This window comes from Ambystoma mexicanum, chromosome 6p (assembly GCF_040938575.1).
Source record: "Ambystoma mexicanum isolate Mex_15411 chromosome 6p, UKY_AmexF1_1, whole genome shotgun sequence".
In the NCBI taxonomy this organism is placed as follows: Eukaryota; Metazoa; Chordata; class Amphibia; order Caudata; family Ambystomatidae; genus Ambystoma; species Ambystoma mexicanum.
Window position 1 is genome coordinate 481,059,091 of NC_090935.1, and position 24,392 is coordinate 481,083,482.

Sequence of the window (24,392 nt, forward strand, 5' to 3'; positions counted from 1 at the left end):
TTTTACTGGCCTTGGAATCTTCGGCACCCACAGATTCAGTCCGATCAAGGCAATCCTCAGCCCTTGGCTTAGCTTTCCTACGGGGAGTTGAATATTTGCTTGTTTAACCAATTGTACACACCAAGGAGCCTGAGTCCAAGTCATTTCCACTTATACTCACTCATTAGTTTTGTCAGGAAGAATCCAACTCGTCAAGGTCCCTGCACCTTTAGTCAGACGCTTCTTGGTGTTCCGACATCTTTTCTTTGCTTTCTTTGATTTAGCCAAAAGGACATTGGTAGGAAGAGGCAATTTCCACCACAGCTTTTTTTTTTTTTAAAGCTGCCGTTTAGCCATATGTCGCTGTTTTTTTGTCAGAGGGAATGGTTGGGCTGCCTTTCGGTAATGCTGTGGGGTTTCCGTTAATAGGGGAAGCCTGGGGCTCCAGCTCCTCGGCTGAATGCACAGCCTCTGTTGCCTCATGCTCCTGCCCCACCCTTGGGTCTGGCAGCCCAAGCTGTCAGATCGTATTGGGGTGTATCCTGCCGCATAGCTGCAATAGGATTTTTAATGCAAATTGCATCGAAGCCATAGAGACCTGCAGTTCAATTATAGCAGTATTGTTGAACCCACCCCCCCGCCCCTCCCCCAGGTTCTCCAGCCCCGTGTCATCAACAGGTTCAGGGTCCTCGATGTCGATGGATAAGTTGGGAGATGCCGAAAGACGTCCCATAACAGGGACTACAGGGGAGATAGTTGTAGAATAGATAGATTGATCTTCAGACATGTTTCATGTAGAGTTTCTTGCTTGTTTAGGGCTTTTCGTCCCCCTAGCTGTGTGTGGTTCAGTATGGGCAGCATTCAGAACCTGCGCCTCCACCACCATGGTGCCCTTGTTCACTGGAGTTAATACGCTTGTAGTGGCCACCATGGATTTTTGGATAGAGAGGCGAAGGTCGAGCAGAGAGTTATTGTCAATGTCATCATAGTTAGGACTCCAATGCCTCGCTAGAGTTGTGATTGGGTACCGGAACAGCTCCTCCAGAGGCTTCACATTTCGCCTTAGTGGTTACTTTCGGTGTCGCTTTTGAGAACATTGCTGGAATTGTCCCCTTTTCCGATTCTCCACCCACGCCATGCTTGATTTCTTTTTAGAGTTCTGCTTAGCGTCTGTCAATATTCCCTCTCCGTAGATTGTAACGTGATTTAGCAGTCTTGGACTTCGCCATGCTTTTCAATCCCTGTTACTGTTGTAGTGTTTTGTGGCTAAATTCCAGAGTTCCAAATAATATAGAGATAATCGAAGGGGGGAGGAGGGATTAGCACGTTCAATGCCTCGTTAGAGAGAGGATGCGATCGAATAAGCAAACGGGATCAAAGAAGAAAAAGCACTTCCGCAGTCTCCCGTAGTACAGTCCCCTCAGTGTTTGCTTACTGCACTGTCCGGGGAGGTTGAACCGAGGCAGTCCTTCATCTGTTAATGTTGCAGCCAACGCCAACATCGTATATTGTGTCCTCCAGCCCCCTCCTGACTACAAAGGACCACTTGTCCTCCCACTTCTCCGCGCACAGAATGGGCTCATAGTCTGCAGCTCGTTCCAACGACTTGCTCCACCTCCAAAACAATAGTCACGGTGAAAATACTGCTGCCCAAACCACAAAGGACCACTTGCCCTCTCACTTCTCCGCCGACCCAGTTTTCTGTGCGAAAGAGCTCCGAAAAGGACGGCTTCTTCCCTTTGGCTGGTCGGAACAACCAGTCCCAAGACTAACTCTGAAACAAGCCTTCGCTCGTGGTTCTAGGAGTTTAGAGTTGCGGAACCCCAATACCAGGAGACCTTCTGCCCATTTTGAGTGTATCATTGTAGAAAGTCTGAATCCATCCAAATTTTTGCTGAACCCGTAAGGACACGCCAGAGATCTGATCCAACTTGCCCAGACCCCCCAGCCCCTCAACAGAGTGTTGGACTGTAGGAAGCGAAGAATGTTGACCAGGCAATCTGTGTCCTTTGCTGGTGCTGCAGAAAAGGCACCAAAACCAGAGTGAACCAAGAAGTTGAAAGTCTTGCCACAGTTCCTCCCTCGAGAGTTCTGTTCAGAGATTCCGTCCATTGTCCTGCCTTCAGTCACCAGACCAAGGCATTCGGAGGGCTGGTCCAGAGCTGCAACATAGCTGAGCATCCAGTCTGAAAATGTTCTTCTAACCGAAGGTACTGTGGGGAAAAATGGATTGCTTACGTGATTTCAAGAAGATGTTTGTGTGTTGGAGAGCACATAGGTGTCCAGGGCAACCCCCTCTTAACTCAGACCCAAGCCGCTACTTGTGTTCCCTTCTCAAGTCCGTTTTAAGGTCTCCCTTGTTAGTTGTTAACCCTTCAATAACACTAAACGGGAAGAAATCCACAGGAACTCTTGCGCTTTTTTAATTTAAAGGACTTGCTAGGCTAAGAAAGTCTGTAGAACCTTGAACTAAACTTAAGTTGCACCAATTAAATTTTTCTCCCTTAAGGGACTTTTCCATATGTTTGCAGAGTAAATGTATTTCAAGGGGATTGGGTCCTCCGAAGTATTCCATATCTATGACAGCTGTGGTGATTACATGTCAGCGATATGGAATACGTCGTCGGACCATCCCATCGAAAGAATGTTACCAGGTAAGAAAGTAACTTGTTCTTCGAGGGGATGGTCCGCGATGTATTCCATATCGCTGACATGTAATCACCACAGCTGTCAGATATGGAATACGTCGTCGGACCATCCCATCGAAAGAACGTTACCAGGTAAGAGAGTAACTTGTTCTACTGTATAAAACGTTGAAAACCGCCTTTAGTGCGCAATAACAGATAAAATACCTGTCTTTTCCCTTTCTAACGTTGCTACAACTGTAACTGCGAACAAACGTGAAAGTGCCCTCTAAAGTGTCCTCAAATATTAATAAGTGTTCTAATGTAAACATCTGAAGTATTTAAAGTGATTCTGGTGTAAAATATAATAAATATATACTTTTTATATAACTAACTAGCAGTGCTTCTTTGTTGTGCCTGTCAAGCTAAGATTCAGTGTACTTACAGCTTAAATCTTCCTCTTGAGGTAAGCCTGACTGATCTGCCACTCTAAAGGTCCTGAGCTAGTACAGACTGAGTTGGGGATCTACAAATCACTGGGATAGCTTACTAAAGTCTCACTACCAGTGGGACTTTAGTAAAACCCGGCTGACCTCATCCCTTCTCCAGGGTTTGATACTGCTATAAGAGACATAAGATGAAGAATCTCTGGGGGGAGCAGGGGGCGTAGAATTCTTTCTAGCATGTTAATGACCTCTCTGTAAAATGCTTTCTGATTGATTAGTGCTTCCTTCCACAAATTCCTTGTTGCCCTTCCACCCTACCGCTCATGTTGGATAGCTTGTTCAGATTGCAATTCTGCAGTCCCTCTGCTGTTGAATGCTTGGGGGAAAAACGCAGGACTGAGGTAATCTGGCATCAATGGCTCCATATGCACTGCACTTGATGTCACATCTGGTGCCATGGGTATGCATTGGCTTCAGGCAGAGTAGGTGCTGAGTTGCATGGTGTCCTCTGGTGGCTGAATGTTTTGAAAGACAGCTGGTGCTGGAACATTCATCTTTTAGTGGGAGGAAGAAATACCATCAAGTACAACAGCACTGATAAAAGAAATGTGGTCTTCAAACAAGTCCTGTTTTCTTCCTTTCTGCTATTTGCTATCTTACTCTTGTTTGGTGTATTTTCATTTCAGGGCCATCCAATGTATTCAAGATTGTAAAGATGATAATGGAAAGAAACTTTCAGCCTGTGATTATCTTCAGCTTCAGTAAGAAGGACTGCGAAGCCTATGCACTTCAGATGTCAAAGTTAGACTTCAACACAGGTATTTGGTTCTATAATTTGTCTTGTAATAGCTAGTAAATTCATGGAAATTCCAACTAAAATGTTTGCTCATTGAAAGCTTCCATTATATAGTTTGTTCATTCTTCTAGTAAGCCAGCCTAGTAGCATCCTGTCGGCCAACCGTATTTGTCTGCCAAACTCAGTTGGACCCTCCCACGAGTGCGATAATTTTCATACTTGAGTGCCCAGAACAAGTTTTGATTTTGTTTCCTTGGCTGCAATTAAACATCATCCGCAGTCTCTTTCCTGAAACACATAGCCAAGAAGCCCTGAACGGCCTGGCTGCAAATCTCCACCCATTGCAAAATCAAACCATTCATCCAACTGCAGGACCTCCGGACCATGGTGCCATCCCTTATGGTCTCACACATCGCTGGGGGAAATGCACTCATGAGGAGGCTCCCTGCTGCTCACTTGGCTCTTCAAAAAGAAGCCCACCAGGATGCAGCACACCTTATTATGGGTTAGAGTAGATTTCCTTTTTTAGTGAAATTCTCTCCTCCACGAGAGTCCCACCAGCAATTTTTGCTGGACTCTTGGTTTTTATCCGACTCATGAGTGGGGACATTTTTCCACACTCACCCAGTCTTTTACTCTGGACTTGGGAACCATGTTTATTTCTTTTTCATCCTCTTTTATGGAGTTATGCATTTCTTCATGTTTTATGGCATTACCTGTTACTATTGCAGTGCACAGCACTTTCTGTGTTGTGTTGCTGGAAGCTCCTTGAGCTCTCCTTTTCATTTTACCTGGGTTAACTACTGTTATCAGGGCAGGGGGAGAGGTGAACCCTTTTGTCCCTGTATTTTATTTGATCAGAACACCCCAATTTATGTGGAGTGCTGATGGGGAAACATTGTATCCCTTTTCTCACTATTTCGATAACTGTTTAAAGTGCATTTGACAGGCTGGTGGCAGTGTACCTTTTTGCACAACTTTTTGTGGACTTCTATCGCAGGTAGTCTTTGCAGCTGCAATGGGACATGTGGTTCACAATTTGCCTAAAATGATGGTTGTACTTTTTTAACCACTGTTCAGGATGACTTATTACTTGAGCCGCCTTCTACTCTCCCGGGTGGGGGAGGCCTGGATGGGTTTTTTGTCTTTGCAGGCTTCCCTTGGCCAGCTGCCAAGGTGCTCGGAGTACTTGAAAGGACAGGAAGGTGGGGGAGGTAAAGAAACTCCCCTTGTCTGTTTCCTGCAGTGCGCTGGCCTATAACTAGTTTTAACTGGGAGGGTGGCTGTCCACCTAGACAACGCCCCCACCTCTCCCCCTGATTTGCATGAGAGGCTTGAATGGTGTTTAGTGGGCTCTGCCAGTTTTCTTGCATAAAACGCGAGGGTCCTGGAGCTGCACCTCAGTCAACCACTGGACTGAAGATCCGAAAGGAACTCCAAGGAGGACGTCCCAGCATCTGCCAATTGACCGCCAGAGCAGTTTAGTGGACACCGAATTCGGAGCGACAGTGAAGGTTTCTTAAGGATGACTTCCTCCCATAGACTGGTGGGACCAGACACTCTTGTTAGGCAAAGTTTGAATGCAGTACCTTCTGGGAACACTACACACAACTATGACTACAGGTCTAGGCAACCCAACCTTTGGTATAAGCTTGTACTACAGTTTTGGTAGCATGTTGAGCAGCCCGGCTCATCTCAAGACAGGAAATGTGAGCTGTAGTGGAGTTAAACAGAGACTCAGGGTTACAGGTATTCAAATAAACTTATACTCAAGGTTTCTTGCATAAACAATTAGTTTCAGTCAGTTAAAAAGCCTTCTTTAGAAGGGAGCAACATAATAACACAAATGCACTTCAATACTGTACACTTTGTTTCTAAATCAGTAAAGACCCTTTTGGGATGACCCACAGACACAACCTACACCCACAGGTGACTTCAATAACAAGGGTGCTGGGGACATTAATATCTTACTGTTGGCATTTAGAATACTCTTAGAAGTTGGTAAAAGGCAAAGGTTATTAGAATTCAAGAGACCACAAATATTCTTAAGTAGGCAAATACATATTGGATCCCCCAAGAGTCATACAATTCAATGGGCTAAGCCAAAGTCAATGGGCAAAAGTCTTGTATAGGATGAAGAACTTCTGATAAGTAAATGGGAAAGTGTTTGCACAAGTTATTAGGAGTCTTTGATGAAAAGAAGAATCAAATGTAGGGCCACAAACTGATTAGGTTTGTGAGCTGTAAAAGTTTCAAAGCAACTCCACAATAAGAGGTAAGTTCTCTTTAGCTTGTTTTACAGTACCTTGGCAATGAAGAAAAGATGCAGCTGATGACTTCTGTTCCTGTGCAGGTCTCACTGTTCCTGGGCCTCAGTCGTGGCGACAAGAGGGAGGACGTCAGGGTGGCTGTCAAAACTTGCAAACTTCACTTTCAGTGACTGTTTCGTGTTTCAGCTCCTTGCGCCTACCGCAAATGACAACACTACGGTTCCTTGCTGTTGAGGTGGACTTTACTTGCTTCTGGGGTCCCGCACTCTGTTTGGACTCAGGCTTGGTCAGTCCTGCTTTTTGGGGGTCCGGAGGTTCTTTCAAAAGCTCTAGGCCAGCTTAAAAGCAAAGCACACAATCTGGTGCTCCTCTCCCTGGTTATACGGTTTCCAGCAGAAACTCTGTGGAATTTCAACCAGCTCTGAGATGGATGTCTAGGTGGCTTACTTTGGATTGGTCCCACCAACTCACAGGGAGAAGTCCTCCTTGCTGGGGCTTCTCTGTCGATGTGAATTTGGCGTTTCGGCACTGCAGCAGGGCTTCACCGGGCAAACCAACGGTCCATGAGTTGCAGCAGGCATCCTCTTCAAGCTCCTCTTTGGTTCATTCGTCCAGTGGTCGGCTCTGCCTTCCAAGCCAAAAGACTCGCCTTTTATTCAGTGCTCTGCCATTAATTACAGCCTAGCTGTCCCTCAACCAGCAGGGTGGCTGTCCTTGCCGGACAGTCAGCCAGCCAATCACCACAGAGTGCATTTGGGTCTCCTAGGAGACTAAGCACAGGGAGTTGTGGGCACCTCCCTCACTTCCTGCCTACCCCAGACACTCTGGAGCCAGAGGCGGGTTTCACTCCTGAAGCCTGCCAAAGGCGAAATGAACAAAGAGACCAAACCTGGTTTGGCACGCAGAGAATCTCTAGAAGGAACTTTCCACAAAGAACTGGCGAAAAAAGACGAGGGTCATTTTGTCAAAGATGGCTCTATGGCATTTTGAAAAAGATGGCTCCCATGGTTTCTTTACCGGAGCCGCGAACGCAGCCCGCGGTAAAGAAATACCATGGTAGTTCAAACGAAACCACTGCCATTCATGTTACATGAGAAGCTAGAAAAAGTGGATACTAAGTAACCTCTCCAGCACGCTATTGTAAGATAGGGTATGCTGGGTCTAGGAAGTTACAATGCTAAGTAAAGTCAATTTCACTTTACTGCTCTGGGAAACAATAGTTTAGCCCAGAGAAGGTAGTAAAACCTTTGGGAAATCTGGAAGACTTCTTTGTCACTGCACTGAAGGTGCTTTGTGACACCATGTAAAAGATCAGTTTTTTGTTTTTTTTCAGCACCCCTCCAGGGCCCTTTTCGTTGAGTGTTCTTCTTGGAGGCTTCCATATGATTCTTCAGTCTTACACCGATCATGTCGGACGAGAACGACCGCGCTTCCCTCTTCAAGCTTTGCTCTGACTGCCGTTTAGAGAATATGTACATGCACGACAAACATTCCCAGTGTCTGTACTGCCTGCACCCGATGCATAAAGAGGAAGATTGTGTGATTTGCATTGGCTTCACGAAGCGCACTTTGAAGGATCAACACCAACAGTTGGAGTCATGGCTGCTGTCCAAGGCCTCTTACCCGAGTGTGTCAAAGCAGTTGGATCCTGCAGGAGTGAAGCTGGCCCACCAAACCCCCTAAGCCTGCCTGCTCAACAATCCTTATTCTATTTAACTATTGGCCAGGCAAACCCAATGGGAAAGGGGAATGGAGAAAATAACAAAAGACAAGAACTCCCACTGCAGGTACTTCAGACTGTCTTCTCTGGATGTCTTTTAAATCAGTTGAGTTCCTAAAAGGAAAATACAACCTTAAATAAATAATATAAACTTTCTTTCTGACTATCTCTCTCAATTTAATATTTTTCTAATTACCTGTTGCCTAGGCTAGATTTGCTCTTAGGCTGCTTCAAAGAGAATGCTGTTGCTACTTGAAATGCTCTGTACGAACTTCTCTTCTATGTATATCTTCTTTCTTTTCTAAACTGTGATTTTGACAAAAAGATATCCAACAATGTAGTTATTCCTAAAGCTAATGCGTATCTTGCTTCTGTTTATTTTATTACACTAAATAGATATTAATGTATGCCAAATACCTTCTACATCTGATGTCTTTTATGTTCACTGGAATTTCATACTCTATAATCCAAGATGGCTGCGACGCTAACGCTACGTCGTAAGGTCCTTTCTTCTAACCGCGCTTCAAAAAATACGATTGACGCTATACGCTACGAACTTAAACATTGAACTATAATTAGAGGGTTAGAAAACAAGAATTAGAATTAGTAAGACATCAGACACATCAGATGTAGAAGGTATTTCTCCAGCATGGGGTCTGGCATGGATTCACATGCTCATGAATATTCCCCGTCGTCCGGCTGGGAATACTCGGTAAAGAAAAAACCAGTATCAGTTTCGTTTCTGATCTGTCTTTCGTAGTAATAACCAATCACTGGTCTCTGCGTCATACTGACCACAGCCAATGACTTCCCTCTACCTAAGCACCGCCTCTGGCAGCCATCTTCAGATTTTTACCGCACGTTCATGTGTTGGGATCCTCGTACTATTGCTCTCGAGCGTTAGTGCTATTTTTTCACGTTTTTTCTCAAAACTTCGCTTTTTTCAGTCAAAAGAGCCTCAAGCTCCACCGACTCTCCATCCGATCAACGGGGACCCGTGTCGGATTCGTCTGCGCCCCTCAAGGGTGAAGATTTCGTCGAGCTACGCTTTTGGAGGACTCCAGAAGTTTCTCAGGCCCGGATATGGCCCACGAGAAGGGAAGCTCGACGCCCGGAAAGCTGTTCAGGGTCTGCCCTGGATGCCAGCTGCAGAACGTCTTTTAGGAGGACGAACACTCCTTTTGCCTCTACTGCTTACATGAGGACAAGACGCACGTGGAGAAGGACTGTGCGTTTTGCGGCAATATGTCAGAGCGGACCATGAAGGACCGCCATCAACGTCTCGCCAACTGGCTGGAAGGGAAGAGCCCGTCGGGCGAGAAGAGGAAGAAATCCGCGCGGTCTTCTAAGACCTTTGAGGACGCCCCGGCGACGGGGGTCCAACACAAGGCCAAGCACCGCGAGTCCGCTGGCACCGGGAGCGCCGAACGGTCGGGCTCTACGGGCGCCAGGCAGGGCGCACCCTCACCGGCACCTTCAGCCACGAGCCAATGCTCTGGGTCGGGTAAGAGGAAGGGCGAGCACCCGGCGAAGCTCCTAGAGAGGCCCCGGTCGAGCTCGAAGGCCCCATCGGAGGGGGAGCGAGGCAGTGTCCCCCCCCCCCCTCAAGGATAAAGGCGGTGAACGCACCTAAGGTGGTGAAGGCCTTAATCCATCCGGCCAAGCCCTCTATCGATACTGTCGCGGCGGCCCTGGCTCAGCCTGTGGAGGCTACACCAGTGGTGGCGACCTCGGGGCTCAGTCTCCCTGCCACCTCGGAGGGAGTCCTCTTTTGTGCCCATCGATAGGACCCCCGTGAAACCCCCGGCGGGGAAGAAAAAGGGGGGGGCAGGGCGTCGTCGTAGATTCGGCCTCAACCTCAGAGGAAGAGCTGATTGAGGTCTTAAGCCACGGCCTTGGCGTGGAAGAAGACCGGCCCGTCGGGATGGATCCCGACGCAGGTGACGACGTCATCGTCGAGGGTGCCGACGGGGCTCCTGATCGCCCGTCGGATTCCCCTCTGCCAGTGCCGCAAGACAACTCGGCGGCCATTTTGTTGGCTATACAGTCCTTATGTTCAGAGATAAGGACGAGACTACCGTTGCCGACGGAGGAACCTCTCCCGTCGGGGGGATCCTGAACCGGGACCTTCGGGTGCTCCCCCTCCCAAGAAAAGGATTCACCCTCCACCTCCTTTTCAGCCATCGCGCCCCGTCCAGACCTCCTCCCTGTCCACCCGAGGGGATGATACGGGGACTGACACGGCAGCGACGGGTACGGACGACGAGGTATACGACGAGGATCTACCGTCGTCACCTCTCACCAGGGTTTCTCCGCCCGGCGAGATTGGATCGTTCCAATCCATGATCGCCAGGGCATCCGAGCTTTTCCAACTCTGCCCTGAGGAGAAGAAAAAGGAAGGATTCCTTTATCAACGGCGCGAGGCCAAGAGGAAGACGGTCCTCGCGGTGCCTCTACTGGACGACATTTGGGATGAGGGCCTCGCCCTCCTCAAGAACCCTTCCACGACGCCAGCTAGAAGAGACCGGTACGAGAAGAAGTACTGGGTCCCGGACGCGGCCCCCCTGTGCCTCCGGGGGCAGCCTAAACCGGACTCCGTCGTCTCCGCGGCGACCAGGAAGAAAGCGGGGGGGGGAGGGAGTGCGGCCTCCACATCGACTTCCCCACCGGACGGCGAGGGAAAGAAATTGGACGCTATGGGACGCAGGGTCATCTCGTCGGCAGCGACGACGATTAAAGGGGCCAACGCCTTAGCTATCGTGGCCCGCTACGACAGGGAGTTATGGTACAAACTGGCTCCCCTGCTGGACTTCCTACCGGACGACAAGAGGGCGGATTCCCTGGAGATCCTACAGGAAGGCGAGGTGGCGTCGGACCACGCCATCACTATTGCGACGGACATCGCCGACACTGGGTTTCGCCAGTTGGGCAACGGCGTGTGCCTTAGGCGGCGTGGATGGCTCAAGGCTACGGACTTCCGTCAAGACGTACAGACCAGAGTCCTGGACATGCCGTTCGATGGGAACAACCTGTTTGGGGAAAACAGTGGACGATTCCCTTCAGGCCATTAAAGCGGACACTGAGACGGCACGGGCCCTTGAGGTTCTGCAGCAACGACGGACGCCCTTTCGGAGCAGTGGAGGCAAGGGCGCCTCCAAAGGTTCCGGCGGCGGTTTCTCCACCTACCGTCAAGCGGCCCGCTCGTCGTCTCAGGAGGCCTACAGAGGACGAGGCAAGTCTGGCGGACCCCGCCGTCGTCGCCAAGGAGGTCATGGCGGCAAAGCCTCGTTGAAACAGGATTGAACCGGCCGTGGGGTCGGGCCCCCACCGAAGCACCCCAGTGGGAGGCCGGCTGGCGAGCTTCGTCAGCGTGTGGGAGTCCATCTCCACCGACCGTTGGGTGCTGGACGCCTTAGCCCGGGGCCACGCGCTCGAGTTTCAAAGAAGGTGCCCGCGCGTCCCCCCCGTGGCCAGGAAAGAGCTTCACGTACCTCAGCTTCTCCTGGAGGTAAAAGCGATGCTCGGGAAGGGCGTCATCGAGCTCGTCCCAAAGAGGCTTCGGGGCTCCGGAGTTTACTCGAGATACTTCCTCGTGAAGAAGACGGGAGGATGGCGCCCCATCCTAGACCTGCGACGTCTGAACAAGTTCATCAAGGTGCAGAAGTTCCGGATGGTCACCCTTCAGCACGTCCTGGGGCAGCTGGAGGAAGGAGACTTCCTGTCGTCGTTGGATTTGGAGGATGCCTACTTCCACATTCCCATCCTAAAGGGGCACCGAAAATTCCTCAGGTTTGTGGTCCAAGGGCGTCACTACCAGTTCAAAGCCCTCCCCTTCGGACTACGGTCGGCACCCAGGGTATTCACCAAGTGCCTTGCACCGGTGGCGGCGCAGCTGCGCCGCGAGGGGATCCACGTCTACCCCTACCTGGACGACTGGCTCATCCGAGCCAAGACGAGGGAACTCGCCGTGGAGCACACGGCAAGGACCGTCCAACTTCTTACGGACCTGGGATTCTCTGTGAACTACGCCAAGTCCCACCTGGTACCCGCGCAAAACGCACTGTTTCTGGGAGCGAAGCTCGACACAGTGTCCCTTCTGGCCTCCCCGTCGGAGGAAAGGACCAGGTCCATCCTGGGCAAGGTACAGCGGATGTTGGTTTCCGACGCGGCCAAGGTGAGGTCCATCAAGTCCCTCCTCGGAATGATGTCTTCTTGCATCTACCTCATTCCCATGTGCAGGCTCCGGATGCGCCCGTTGCAGGAGTTCCTGGACGCGCGCTGGATCCAAACGACGGGCGGCTTCGAGGAGAGGATCACACTCGATGAGAGTTTCCGCCGAGCGGTCCGGTGGTGGGGCACCCGCGCGCATCTGACGGCGGGCATGGACTTCCAGACCACCAGGAGACAGTGACCACGGATGCCTCCCTGGAAGGGTGGGGAGCACACACCGCAAATCTGCACGCGAGAGGCCTCTGGCTCCCGACAGAGAAGTCCCTCCATGTCAACGTCCTGGAGCTCCGTGCAGTGTTCTGGGCCCTCGGGTCCTTCCTTCTGTCCCTCAAGGGCAAGGTGGTGAGGATCTTCACCGACAACATCACCACCATGTTTTACATCAGGAAACAGGGCGGAACCAGGTCCCCAGCACTGTCCAAGGAGGCGCAGGACCTGTGGCATTGGGCAGTCGCCCAAAGGATGTTTCTGGTGCCGTTTCATCTGGCAGGGATAAAAAACACCATCGCCAACTCACTCAGCAGGGAGCTGCACTCGTGCCACGAGTGGAAACTACGGCAGGATCTAGTGGATCGCCTCTTCCGACGGTGGGGCACACCACCGACCGACCTGTTCGCGACGGCGACGAACTCCAAGTGCCGGAGGTTCGCCAGCAGGTTTCCCCAGGCGAGGAGCATGGGCGATGCTTTCTCGTTCCCCTGGGAGGGCCTGTTCCTCTACGCGTTCCCTCCTTTGCCACTGCTAATCCGGCTCGTCAACCAGCTCAAGAGGTCACGGTGCAGGATGATCCTCGTCGCACCTGCGTGGCCGAGGCAGATATGGTTCCCGGACCTTCTGGACTTGTCAGCGTCCCCGCCAATCAAGCTGCCGGTGGACGCGGATCTACTCTCCAGGGAAGGAGGCGCCATCCTCCACCACGACCCGAAATCGCTTAACTTGCAGGCCTGGCTCCTGCAGCGCTAGAGTTTGGAGGATACGACATACCGGCCGACTGCAGAGAGGTTCTTGCAAAGGCCAGGGCGTCCTCGACTCTTAAATGCTACGGACACAAATGGAAGAGGTTCTCTGTCTGGTGCCACGCACAGAAGATTAACCCTCTACGGATTACGGCTCCCCAAGTACTGCCGTACCTGCTGACGCTGGCCAAAGCTGGACTGGCACACGCGTCCAAGATTCATCTTGCTGCGATCTCCCGATACACCAGAACCACGGGCCGGACGTCCCTGTGGTCTCATCGTCTGGTGAAAGAGTTCATGAAGGGACTGTTCAGATCGTTCCCGCCGGTGAAGGCACCGGCCCCGGCGTGGGAGCTCAACGTGGTGCTGACCAACCTCATGGGACCTCCGTTCGAGCCTCTGCACTCGGCCCCGTTGAAGTTTCTGTCGTGGAAAACAGCGTTTCTTGTGGCCATCACCTCCTCACGACGGGTGGGAGAGATCCAGGCCCTTTCCTGTAAGGCCACGTACTTGACTTTTCACGACACAAGGGTAGTGCTCAGGACGCACCCCTCCTTCATGCCCAAGGTACCGTCGGACTTCCATCTCAACGAACCCTTGGTGTTGCCTGTGTTCTTCCCGTCGCCTTCGTCGCCGGCTGAGAGGACTTTGCACTCGCTGGATGTGGCTAGAGCGCTGAAGTTCTACGTGGACCGCACAAAGTGTTTTCGGAAGACGTCACAACTCTTTGTGAACTTTGGACCTGTCAATCAGGGGAAGGCTCTCTCGAAGGCTTCCATTTCCAGGTGGCTCTCCGGCTGTATCATGTACTGTCATCGGTTGGCAAACCGACCGCTGCCTGGCTGTCCGAGAGCCCACTCCACCAGAGCGATCGCAGCTACCACGGCGTTCCTTTCTGGTGTGCCCCTGCTGGACATATGCAGGGCTGCTACGTGGAGGTCGACGCACACCTTCACGAAATTCTACTGCGTCGATCGGGATTCCAGGGAGGAGTCCAGGGTCGGCCAAGCAGTGCTGCGCAACCTGTTCGCCTGAGGTGAGCCTGGTGAGGAGGTAAGATGCTTAATGTTGAGTTTGATGTAATGCTTAATGTTGAGCCTTTGCCACCTCCCGTGGTTGTGCATGTGTGTACTGCTATGTATTCTTTATTCATGAGCATGTGAATCCATGCCAGACCCCATGCTGGAGAAGGAACAAGTTACTTACCTGTAACTGTTGTTCTCCAGAATGGGTCTGGCATGGATTCACATGCTAACCCTCCCGCCTACCCCTCTGCGGCTCTTCACTTGGTCATACTGCCACTTCACGTGCTTCCAAATCTGAAGATGGCTGCCAGAGGCGGTGCTTAGGTAGAGGGCAGTCATTGGCTGTGGTCAATATGACGCAGAGACCAGTGATTGGTTATTACTACGAAAGACCGATCAGAAACGAAACTGATACTGGTTTTTTCTTTACCGAGGATTCCCAGCCTGACGACTGGGAATATTCATGAGCATGTGAATCCATGCCAGACCCATGCTGGAGAACAACAGTTACAGGTAAGTAACTTGTTCCTTTTTTCTATTATTTTTAACAGTTTTTTCTTTTAATAAATTTACACTGCATAAAAGATGTCTACAATCGTCTTCAGATTTAAAGTCTTAGCGTTTTCTTCCTTTTAAACAAAATTCACTTAGCTTAGTTCAGTTCTTCTTTAAAAGCTTCAGCTGCCCAGCAAACAGGTTCTGGTGGAAATCTTCAACGTTAGATTTCTTGAACTTCTTTCATGCCTCTTTGCTTTAAAAATTAGATGTAAAAACAACAAAAGATTCTAGACTTGTAAATTGTAACTAATACTTAAATTTACTGGAGCTCAAAATTATATGACCTAACCAGATAACTTTAATGAAAGGCAGTTTAGAATTGTCAGGAACATTCTAAATGACTACACAATGCTGCCTGCATTAGAATAAACCAATCACTGCTGGGAAAGTGTTCCACCATCTTGGCTTGGGAGTGTCATCTGTCTACATGAAAGTGAGTTAAGGAAATATGAACTAGCTAAACAGGATTCATTAAATACTTCAACAACTTCCCCTTCTAACTTTCTTGGAATAGCATTTGAAACACCCTATTCTCCAAGGAACCTTGCCAATGTGAGATACAAAATGTGAGGTCCTGACAGAGTGGCACCCAGGGGTATGCTTCTCCTGGATCCGAGAAAACTGAACGGGCGTCTAAGTCCTTTTCAGGGCGCCCCACCCATGGGGGTCCAACACAAGGCCAAGCATTATGAGTCTGCTTCCATCAGGGTCACGGCTGCTGCGGGACCCGTGACAGTAGGGGCACCATCGGCATCGCTGTCCAGCCACCACTATGGATCGTCGTCCAAGAGGAAATCGGCTACCCCCGGGAAGCTGAGAGAATCTGGAGAAGGCCAAACAGGAGAAGGCCAGGCAGGGTGCAGTGCCTGGCCCACCCGCAACGGAGAAGGCCAAGCAGGACAAATTGTCCGACACGGCTAGGAAGGAAAAGGCCAAACTGGACAAGGGACCCAGACTTTCCGTGAAGGCCCAGGTGCACCAGGCGATTGTCAACCTCCCTCGAGGTGGTGGCAGCATTGCTTTCGAAGGCTATAGTGGTGTACCCGCAGGGTACTCCGGCGATGGCCAGGGTGTCTCTTGCTCCTAGGAGGGAGGCTTTGAGCAAGCTAGTTGAGAAGGCCCCACAGAAGAGAATGCTGGACCTCAGCCCGAGACCGAACCCTTAGGACCCGAAGAAAGGGGAGGGGGGGTGTTGAAGGACTTCAGGGAACCGACATTTCTTCCGCTGATGAGGATGAGATCCTTTCCGTCAACACCATCCAGGAGGGCGATGACTAGGTAAACACTGGGGACTCGCCCCCTGACAGCGTTTGGGGGGGGGGGTTACCATCTATGGAGGCGACTATGAGGGGCCCCAGGACAACGAGGGCCCTGAACCTAGAGACTTTTCTTTGGACATCCGCTCGACCCTCCACACGCTGGTGTCAGAGTAGGAGGATGCCGGCAATCCAAGGGCCCGCTCCTCCCTACACCTCTGCCACCCATTGCCACTCTCTTCCCCCTACCCCCCTGCCCCTCCAAGGGAGACTGAGTCGGACACTGCGACAATGGGCACGGATGGCGACGGCAGTATGGGTTGACCTCCCGTTACCTCTGCCCAGAGCCTCTCCACCGGACGCGGTAGGATCTTTCCATTCAGTTATTGCCGGAGCATCAGAGCTGTTCCAGCTCATGCTTGAAGAAAAGAAGGAATGCTTCTTGTATCAGCGTCGGGAGACGAAGAGGAAGATCATCCTGTCGGTACCACTCCTGGACGATGTTTGAGATGAAAGGCTGGCTCTGCTGAAGAACCCCTCTCCAGCCGGTCTCTTCGCTGGGGCTTCAGAAGTACAGGCTGCCGGACTCTGCGCCCAAGTGCTTATGGTCTCAACCGTCGCCAGACTCGGTGGTCTCGGCGCCTGCCAGGAAGAATTCATCGAGCTCAGTGTCCTCTTCATCCTCCACCCCTCCGGACAATGAGGGGAAGAAATTGGATTCGATGGGTAGGAAGATGATCTACTTGTCGTTGGTCAAGGCTGCCAACGCCCTCGCAATCGTGGCTAGATACGACCGGGTGCTGTGGTTTAACTTGGCTCCCCTACTGGACTTCCTCCTCGACGACAAGCAGGTTGAAGCTGTGGAGATCCTTCAAGAAGACGTCAGACCACGCCATCACAGTGGCCCTGGACTTTGCGGACCCTGGTATCCACTAGATGGGAAATGGAGTCTGTCTTCACCGTTGTGGCTGGCTCAAGGCCACCAACTTTAGACCGGAGGTACAGACAAGGGTTTTGGACATGCTTTTTATCAGGGACAACCTGTTCGGGACGACTGTAGATGAATCGCTCCAGGCCATCAAGACGGACACAGGGACTGCCCATGCCTTAGGCACTCTACAGCAACGATGGCTGTTCTTTTGTTCCTCAGGAGGGAAGTGAATCCACACTTTGAGGGTTTCGGTGTGGGCTCGTCCTCTTACAGCCAGCCCTCCTGCTTCTCGAACCCAGAACCAACCGGGGTTGCTCCAAGGCCTTTGGTGCCGGACACCATTGTCATTGGACGCAGTGCGGCCCGTCGACCTCCAAGCAAGATTGAACTGTCCAGGACGTTGGGCCCCCACCCTTGCACCCTGGTGGAAGGCCGGTTGGCGAACTTTGTTGGCGTGTGGGAGACCATCTCCACTGACAGATGGGTGCTCGCCCACGGACACACCTTGGAGTTGCATCGAAAGTGTCTGTGAATACCACCGGTGGCCCGACAGGAAAACCACATCCCTCAGCTGCTGCTGGAGGTTCAGGCCATGTTACGCAAAGGAGGCGATAGAGCTGGTCCCACGGTGACTCCGGGGCTCCGGAGTATACTCTAGGTACTTTCTCGTAAGAAAGAAGACCGGGGACTGGAGGCTCATTCTCGACTGACGATGATTCAACAAGTACATAAATTCCCGGATGTTGACGCTGCAGCACCTGCTTGGCCAGCTGGAGGATGGGGACTTTCTGTAGTCGTTGGATCTGGAGGACGAGTACTTCCACGTCCCCATACACAAAGAACACTGCAAGTTTCTGCACTGTCATTCAGGGGAAGCATCATCAATTCAAGGCTCTTCCCTTTGGACTGAAGTGAGCGCCCATAGTCTTCACCAAGTGCTTGGTGCTGGTTGCGGCCCATCTGCAACTGCAAGGGATCCACGTTTACACCTACCTGGACGACTGGCTCATCCGGGCTGGATCAAAGGACATCACCGTCCAACACACGGCACAGACTGTCCATCTGCTGATGGAACTGGGGTTCTAGGTCAATTATGCAAAATCCTGCTTAACTCCATTGCACAACGCTCTGTTCCTGGGATGCAGTCTCAACAGTGTCATGCCTGACGTCACCGTCGGAGGAAAGGCTATCGGCCATTGTGGACAAGGTACAACGGCTTTTGGCACTGAAGATTACCACAGTGAGGACCATCAAGTCACTGCTCGGCATGTCGTTGTGCATACACCCGATTCAGCTCTGCAGGTTGCGGCTGCTGCAGGAGTTAGAAACCTGTTGGGTACAAGTGTCCGGGAGCTTCCAGGACAGGATCGCACTTGACGAGTTCCGACAAGCAATCGGATGGTGGGGCGTATGCTCCAATATCGCCAGAGGCACGGATTTCCAGAGCCCCCTGTAAAAGGAGATTTTCAAGATGGATGCGTCTCTGGAAGGATGGGAAGCCCACACCGGACGTCTTCACGCCAGAGGCCTGTGGCTGCCGGTAGCGAAGATTCTGCACTTAAACGTACTGGAACTAAGGGCAGTGTTTTGGGCCCTCCAAAAAGTTTCTGCCGTCCCTCAAGGGCAAAGTGGTGAGGGTCTTCACAGACAATACCACCACAATGTTTTACATCCAGAAGCAGGGGGGCACCAGATCCCCAGCAGGAATTGTGGCACTGGGCCGTCGCCCAGGGGATGTTCCTCATTCCATTTCACCTGGCACGAGTAAAGAACATTGTTGCTGACTCTCAGAAGGTGCCATTCTCAGAAAATCGTCCCTCTGAGGGTCACCGCCCCTCAAGTACTTGCTTCATTGGCTGTTTCGGGGCTGGGTCACACCTCCATGGTCCATCTGTCATCTAGTTGAGGAATATATCAAGGGACTGTTCAGCTCGTTCCCGGCGTGGGAACTCAATGTGGTACTTACTAGGCTCATGGAGCTCTGTTCGAAACTATTCATTCTGTTCGGCTCAAGTTTCTGTTGTGGAATACAGCTTTTCTCTCAGCAATCACCTCTGCACAACAAGTGCGTCAGATCCAGGCCCTATTCTGTAAACCACCTTACTTAACTTTCCTGGAGTCGAGGGTGGTACTGCGGAAGCACCCCTCCAGTCGGACTTTCTTCTAAACAAACCCTTTGTTACCTGTGTTTTTTCTGACGCCGGCTGAAAGGACTCTGCACTCGCTGGATGTGAATAGAGCGCTGAAGTTTTATGTGGCCCACAGTTTCCCGAAAACTTCGGCCCCGTCAAAGGCTTCCAATTATCATCCTCATTATACATTTCCACATTGCCTTGGTTAGTAGGTGTGACAGGCCTACTACTCAAACTTTGGTGATTAAACTATCTTGCAATCCTCAAATTTTTCTTTCATTTAACAGGGAGATTCCTGATCTCACACATTTCTTTCTGTTGATCTACTGTTAAAATGATCAGGGCTTCCTGACTGAAGTTATCCATACTTGGCATGTTACAATTGCTGTTTTAGTGGAGCTTAGCCTTGTGAAGGTTTTAGTTGAACAAAAGCAAAGCAATTCTCCAGCATGGGGTCTGACATGGATTCACATGCTCATGAATATTCCCAGTCGTCCGGCTGGGAATCCTCGGTAAAGAGAAAAATCTGTTTCAATTTCACTTCTGAACTCATTCTCCTTACAACCAATCACTGGTCTCTGGATCATACTGTCCCCAGCCAATGACTGCCCTCTACCTAAGCCCCTCCACTGGCAGCCATCTTCAGATTTTCACTGCACGTTCAAGTCTTGGGAGTCCTCACGATTAGCTCTTGGGCTTTACTACGTTTTGCGCTTTTTCTTAGTTCTCTATTTTTTCGTTCAGTCGAGCCTCAAGCTCCATCGATCCATCATCCGGGAGCCGTTTTTTCAGAACTTTCTACGCCCCTCAAGGGCGAGTTATCGCTGAGTTCCCTTCTTGGAGGATTCCAGAAGATTCTTTGAGGCCTACTCCATGTGGACATGGCTTAGGATAAAGGAGACTCGATGCCTCTGTTCAGGATTCTGCCCTGGATGAGGACTACGGAATGTTTTACTGGATGATGGGCACTCCCTGTGCCTTTGCTGCCTACATTCCAACCAAACACACGTGGAGGAGACCTGTGCGTTCTGCAAAGAATATGGTGCCTCGCACCATGAAGGACCGTCTCAAGCGGCTCTCAGAGTGGCTCTAAGACCTTTTGAGGGCGCTCCGGCGACCCAACAAAAGGCAAAGCACTGCAAGCCCGTGGGCAGCAGTAGCGCCGTTGGGACAGGCTCCTCGGCGGCCAGTTCGGCAACAGCATCTCTAGCACCCTCAACCACGAGCCAACCGCTCTGTCAGCAAAGAGGAAGTTGGACCATCCGGGTAAACTTCTGGAGATGTCCCCTGGCCCCCCCCCCCCACAGTGAAGCCCTCAAGCGGGCCCGTGGTTGTGAAGGCCCAGGTTCACCAGGCAAAGTCTTCCTGGAAAGAGTGGTGGCGTCCCTTGCGGGGGCCGCTAATGCGGATTTGTTGGCGGCGGCCCCTAAGACGGGAGTTTGCCTGCCTGCTCGGAGGGAATCGTCTTTTCTGCCCATTGAGAAGACACTGGTGAAGACGATGCTGATCATCTCCCCTAGACCGTCCCTGCTGGTCGAGCAGAAGGGGGCGGGGGAGGCGGTAGTCCTGCAGGGCTCGGACATCTCCTCCGAGGAACTTTCTGGTCTGAAGGCTGTACTGGATAAGAAGTTAGTCGAGGCCAGGACCTATGGAAAGGACACTGGCGAAGCAGATGAGAGTGGTGAGGAAACAGACGTAGAGCAGCAGGGCAGTGAGGAGCCAGAGGACATCACACCACTGCCACTGCTCCCGTTGCAGCCACCACAGCAACCTCCACCAGCAGACGTTTTGGCGACATCCTACAGACACTGCACACCTTGTGCTCAGAGATCCGGACAAGGATGCCCCTGTAGCCTGCTGGAGATCCCGCAGCACCTGGGCCGTCGGGGGGAATCCCTGTGTCAAGAGAAAGAATCCATCCTCCACCTCCTTGCCATCCTTTGCAACCATCCCCTCCTCCGAGGGACGATATGGAACCGGAAAAGGCGACGACGGGCATGGGTACGGATGACTACTTGAGTGGACCTCCCGACGCCAATGCCCAGGGCCTCACCGCCAGACGAGAATGGCTCTTTCCACGCCATGATCGCTAGGGGCCTTGGAGATGTTTCTACTAGCCCCCGGGGAGAAGAAAGGCTTCCTGTACCAGCGCCAGGAGGCCAATAGGAAGACTGTGCTTTCTATCCCTCTATTGGACGACATTTGGGACAAGGGCCTGTCCCTCATGTAGAACCCCTTCCTTGGCCCCAGCAAAGAGGGACTGGTACGATAAGTACAGAGTGCCAGACTTTGCACCCAAGTGTCTCAGATCCCAACCGTCCCCGCACTCAATGGTCTCGGCAGTGGTGGTGAAGTCCCCTGGATCTTTGGCGTCAACATCCTCTTCAAACCCCCTCCCCACTCCTATCCCCCCAGAAGGCGAGGGAACGAAGGTGGACGCCATGGGACAACTGGTTATCTCGTCGGCTGCGACGACAATCGAGGCGACCTATGCCTTGGCCATCTTGACCCGTTAAGACAGGAAGCTGTGGTTCAAGATCGCTCCCCTCCTGAACTTCTGAGCGAGCGGAAGCGCTGGAGATCCTGCAAGATGGCGAGGTGACATCAGACCATGCCATCACGGTGGCCACGGACATCGCCGACATTCCGTCAGATGGGCAACAGCGTTTGCCTTTGGCGGTTTTGTTTGAGGGCCACTAGCTTCTGCCAGGATATACAGTCGAGGGTGTTGGACATGTCCTTAGATGGGGACAGCTTATTCAGCAAGACAGTAGACCAGTCTCTTCAGGCCTTCAAGGCGGATACCGTGACTGCCTGGACGTTGGTCACGCTCCAGCACCCTTTCCGGACATCCGGAGGAAAGTCCCAGGGATACTCCAAAGGTTTCCATGGTGGCTCGTCATCCTAACTACCGCTTTTCGGTTCAGGAAGCCTACAGGGGCCGCAGCAAGTCCGGAGGATTGAACAGGGTGCAACGTCGGGCCCACACCTGCGCACCCTGGTGGGAGGCTGGTCGACCATTGGGTGCTGGACGCCCTGGCCCACGGGCACACCCTGGAAACCCCTACCTGGACGATAAGCTCATCCAAGCAAAGTTGAGACCGCCGTCGAGCAAACAGCGGGGGCTGTAAAGCTACTCACGGAACTGGGGTGCTATATAAACTTTGCTTGGTGCCATCGCAGGACACGCTTTTTCTGGGGTCCCGACTCAACACAGTGTTGTGCCTGGCGTCCCTGTTGGAGGAGAGGATAGAGGACATCCTGGGCAAGGTACAACGGCTGTTGACCCTGAAGATAGCACGGGTGAGGTCCATCAAGTCCCTCCTTGGGATGTTGTCGTGCATTTACCTTGTGCGCCTAAGCAGGCTGCGGATGCCACCGCTGCAGGAGTTCCTCGATGCCCGTGGATCCAGGTATCGGGAAGCTTCGAGGACAAGATCACCCTCGACGAGAGTTTCCATTGAGCGATTCGGTGGTGGGGTGTCCGTGCGCATCTGTCGGTGGGCGGGGATTTCCTGACCCCCTCATCAGGAGACTCACGACGGACGCATCCCTGTATGGCTGGGGTGCGGACTCCCGTCGTCTGCACACACACAAGAGGCCTGAGGCTACCGGAGGAGAAGTCGTTGCACATCAACATTCTGGAGCTATGGGCCGTGTTTGGGCCCTCAAGTCTTTCCTTCCGTCCCTCAAGGGCAAGGTGGTACGGATCTTCAGATAACATCACCACAATGTTTTACATCCGGAAGCAGGGGGGCACCAGATCACCGGCGCTCTCCAAAGAGGCGCAGGGCCTATGACGATGGGCCGTCGCCCAGGAGATGTTCCTCGTCCCATTTTTATCTGGCAGGAGTGAGGAACACCGTGGCTGACTGTCAGCAGGGAACTGCGCTCGTGTCACGAGTGGTAGCTTCGGCAGGACCAAGTGGATCTTCTATTCAGACGATGGGGCAATCCCCAGATCGATTTGTTTGCAACGGGGACGAACACCAAGTGCCGGAGGTTCGCCAGCAGGTTTCCCCAACCTGGGAGCACGGGGATGCATTCTCCTTCCCTTGTGATGGCCTATTCCTCTATGCGTTTCCCCCGTTGCTTCTGTGACTCATCAGTCAACTCAGACAGTCCTGGTGCAGGATGATCCTAGTCGCACCGGCGTGGCCGAGGCAGATATGGTACCCGGACCTTCTGGACAAGTCGGCGTCCCCTCCAGTCAAGCTTCCGGCAGACAGATCTCACCAGAGAAGGAGCGATTCTGCACCACGACCCAGGGTCTCCGAACTTGCAGGCCTGGCTCCTGCAGCGCTAGAGTTTGGTGGATACGATCTTCCAGCGGACTGCAAGGAAGTGCTTGGGCGCTGAAATTCTACGTGGCCCGCACAGTGTTATCAGAAGACATCACAGCTGTTTGTGTACTTTGGCCCTGTGAACCAAGGAAAGGCCCTCTCCAAGTCTTACATTTCCAGGTGGCTCTCCGGCTGCATCACCCATTGTCATTGTTTGGCAAACCGACCGTTCCCTGGCCGTCCGAGAGCCCACTCGACCAGAGCGATCGCTGCAACTACGGTGTTCCTGCATGGGGTGTCCGTGCTGGACATCTGCAGGGCTGCTACATGGAGGTCGACGCACACCTTCGCGAAGTTCTACTGCGTTGACAGGGATTCCAGGCAGGAGTCCAGAGTCGGCCAAGCAGTGCTGCGCAACCTGTTCGCTTGAAGATGACCCTGGTGAGGAGGTTGGAGATGCTTAATGTTGAGCCTTGCCAACTCCTGTGGTTGTGCATGTGTGTCCTGCTGTGTATTCTTCATGAGCATTTGAATCGATGCCAGACCCCATGGTGAAGGAACAAGTTACTTACCTGTAACTGTTGTTCTCCAGCATGGGTTTGGCTTGGATGCACATGCGAACCCTCCCCCCTACCCCTCTGCAGCTCTTATCTTGGTCTTACTGCCACTTTACATGCTACCAAATCTGAAGATGACTGCCAGAGGAGGGGCTTGGGTAGAGGGCAGTCATTGGCTGGGGGCAGTATGAACCAGAGACCAGTGATTGGGTGTTAGGAGGAAGACAGTTCAGAAGTGAAACTGATTTTTTTCTTTACCGAGGATTCCCAGCCTGACGACTGGGAATATTCATGAGCATGTGAATCCATGCAAGACCCATTCTGGAGAACCGTTACAGGTAAGTAACTTGTTCCTTCCCAAGGGTTAAAAGGATATTTGGATCCCTTTTTACATTTGATTTGGTGAAACCAGCACACCCCATCTTATGTGGAGTACTGGGAAGATACAATGTATCCCCTTTCACCCTAAAACTGTAAACATTCTGTTACAGGGACAAGCTTACCTTCAATGACTGGTGGCAGTGATACCTTTTTACTAATTCGGTGCACCTTTACCATTTGCTGTGTTCACAGATGCAGTAAGGGCACTCAATGGTGCTCATTTTACCAAAATTGCCCCTGTCTTGTTT

General features: G+C 51.9%; 1 protein-coding gene across 2 annotated transcripts in view; it reads left to right on the forward strand.

The window, feature by feature from the left end:
• MTREX (Mtr4 exosome RNA helicase) overlaps positions 1 to 24,392 on the forward strand; it is a 1,095,475-nt gene that overhangs the window by 307,767 nt on the left and 763,316 nt on the right. For both annotated transcript variants that reach the window (XM_069627280.1, XM_069627281.1), the window contains exon 11: positions 3,736 to 3,867. In XM_069627280.1, the coding sequence (XP_069483381.1) occupies positions 3,736 to 3,867 (132 nt within the window). The remainder of the gene's footprint in view (positions 1 to 3,735; positions 3,868 to 24,392) is intronic.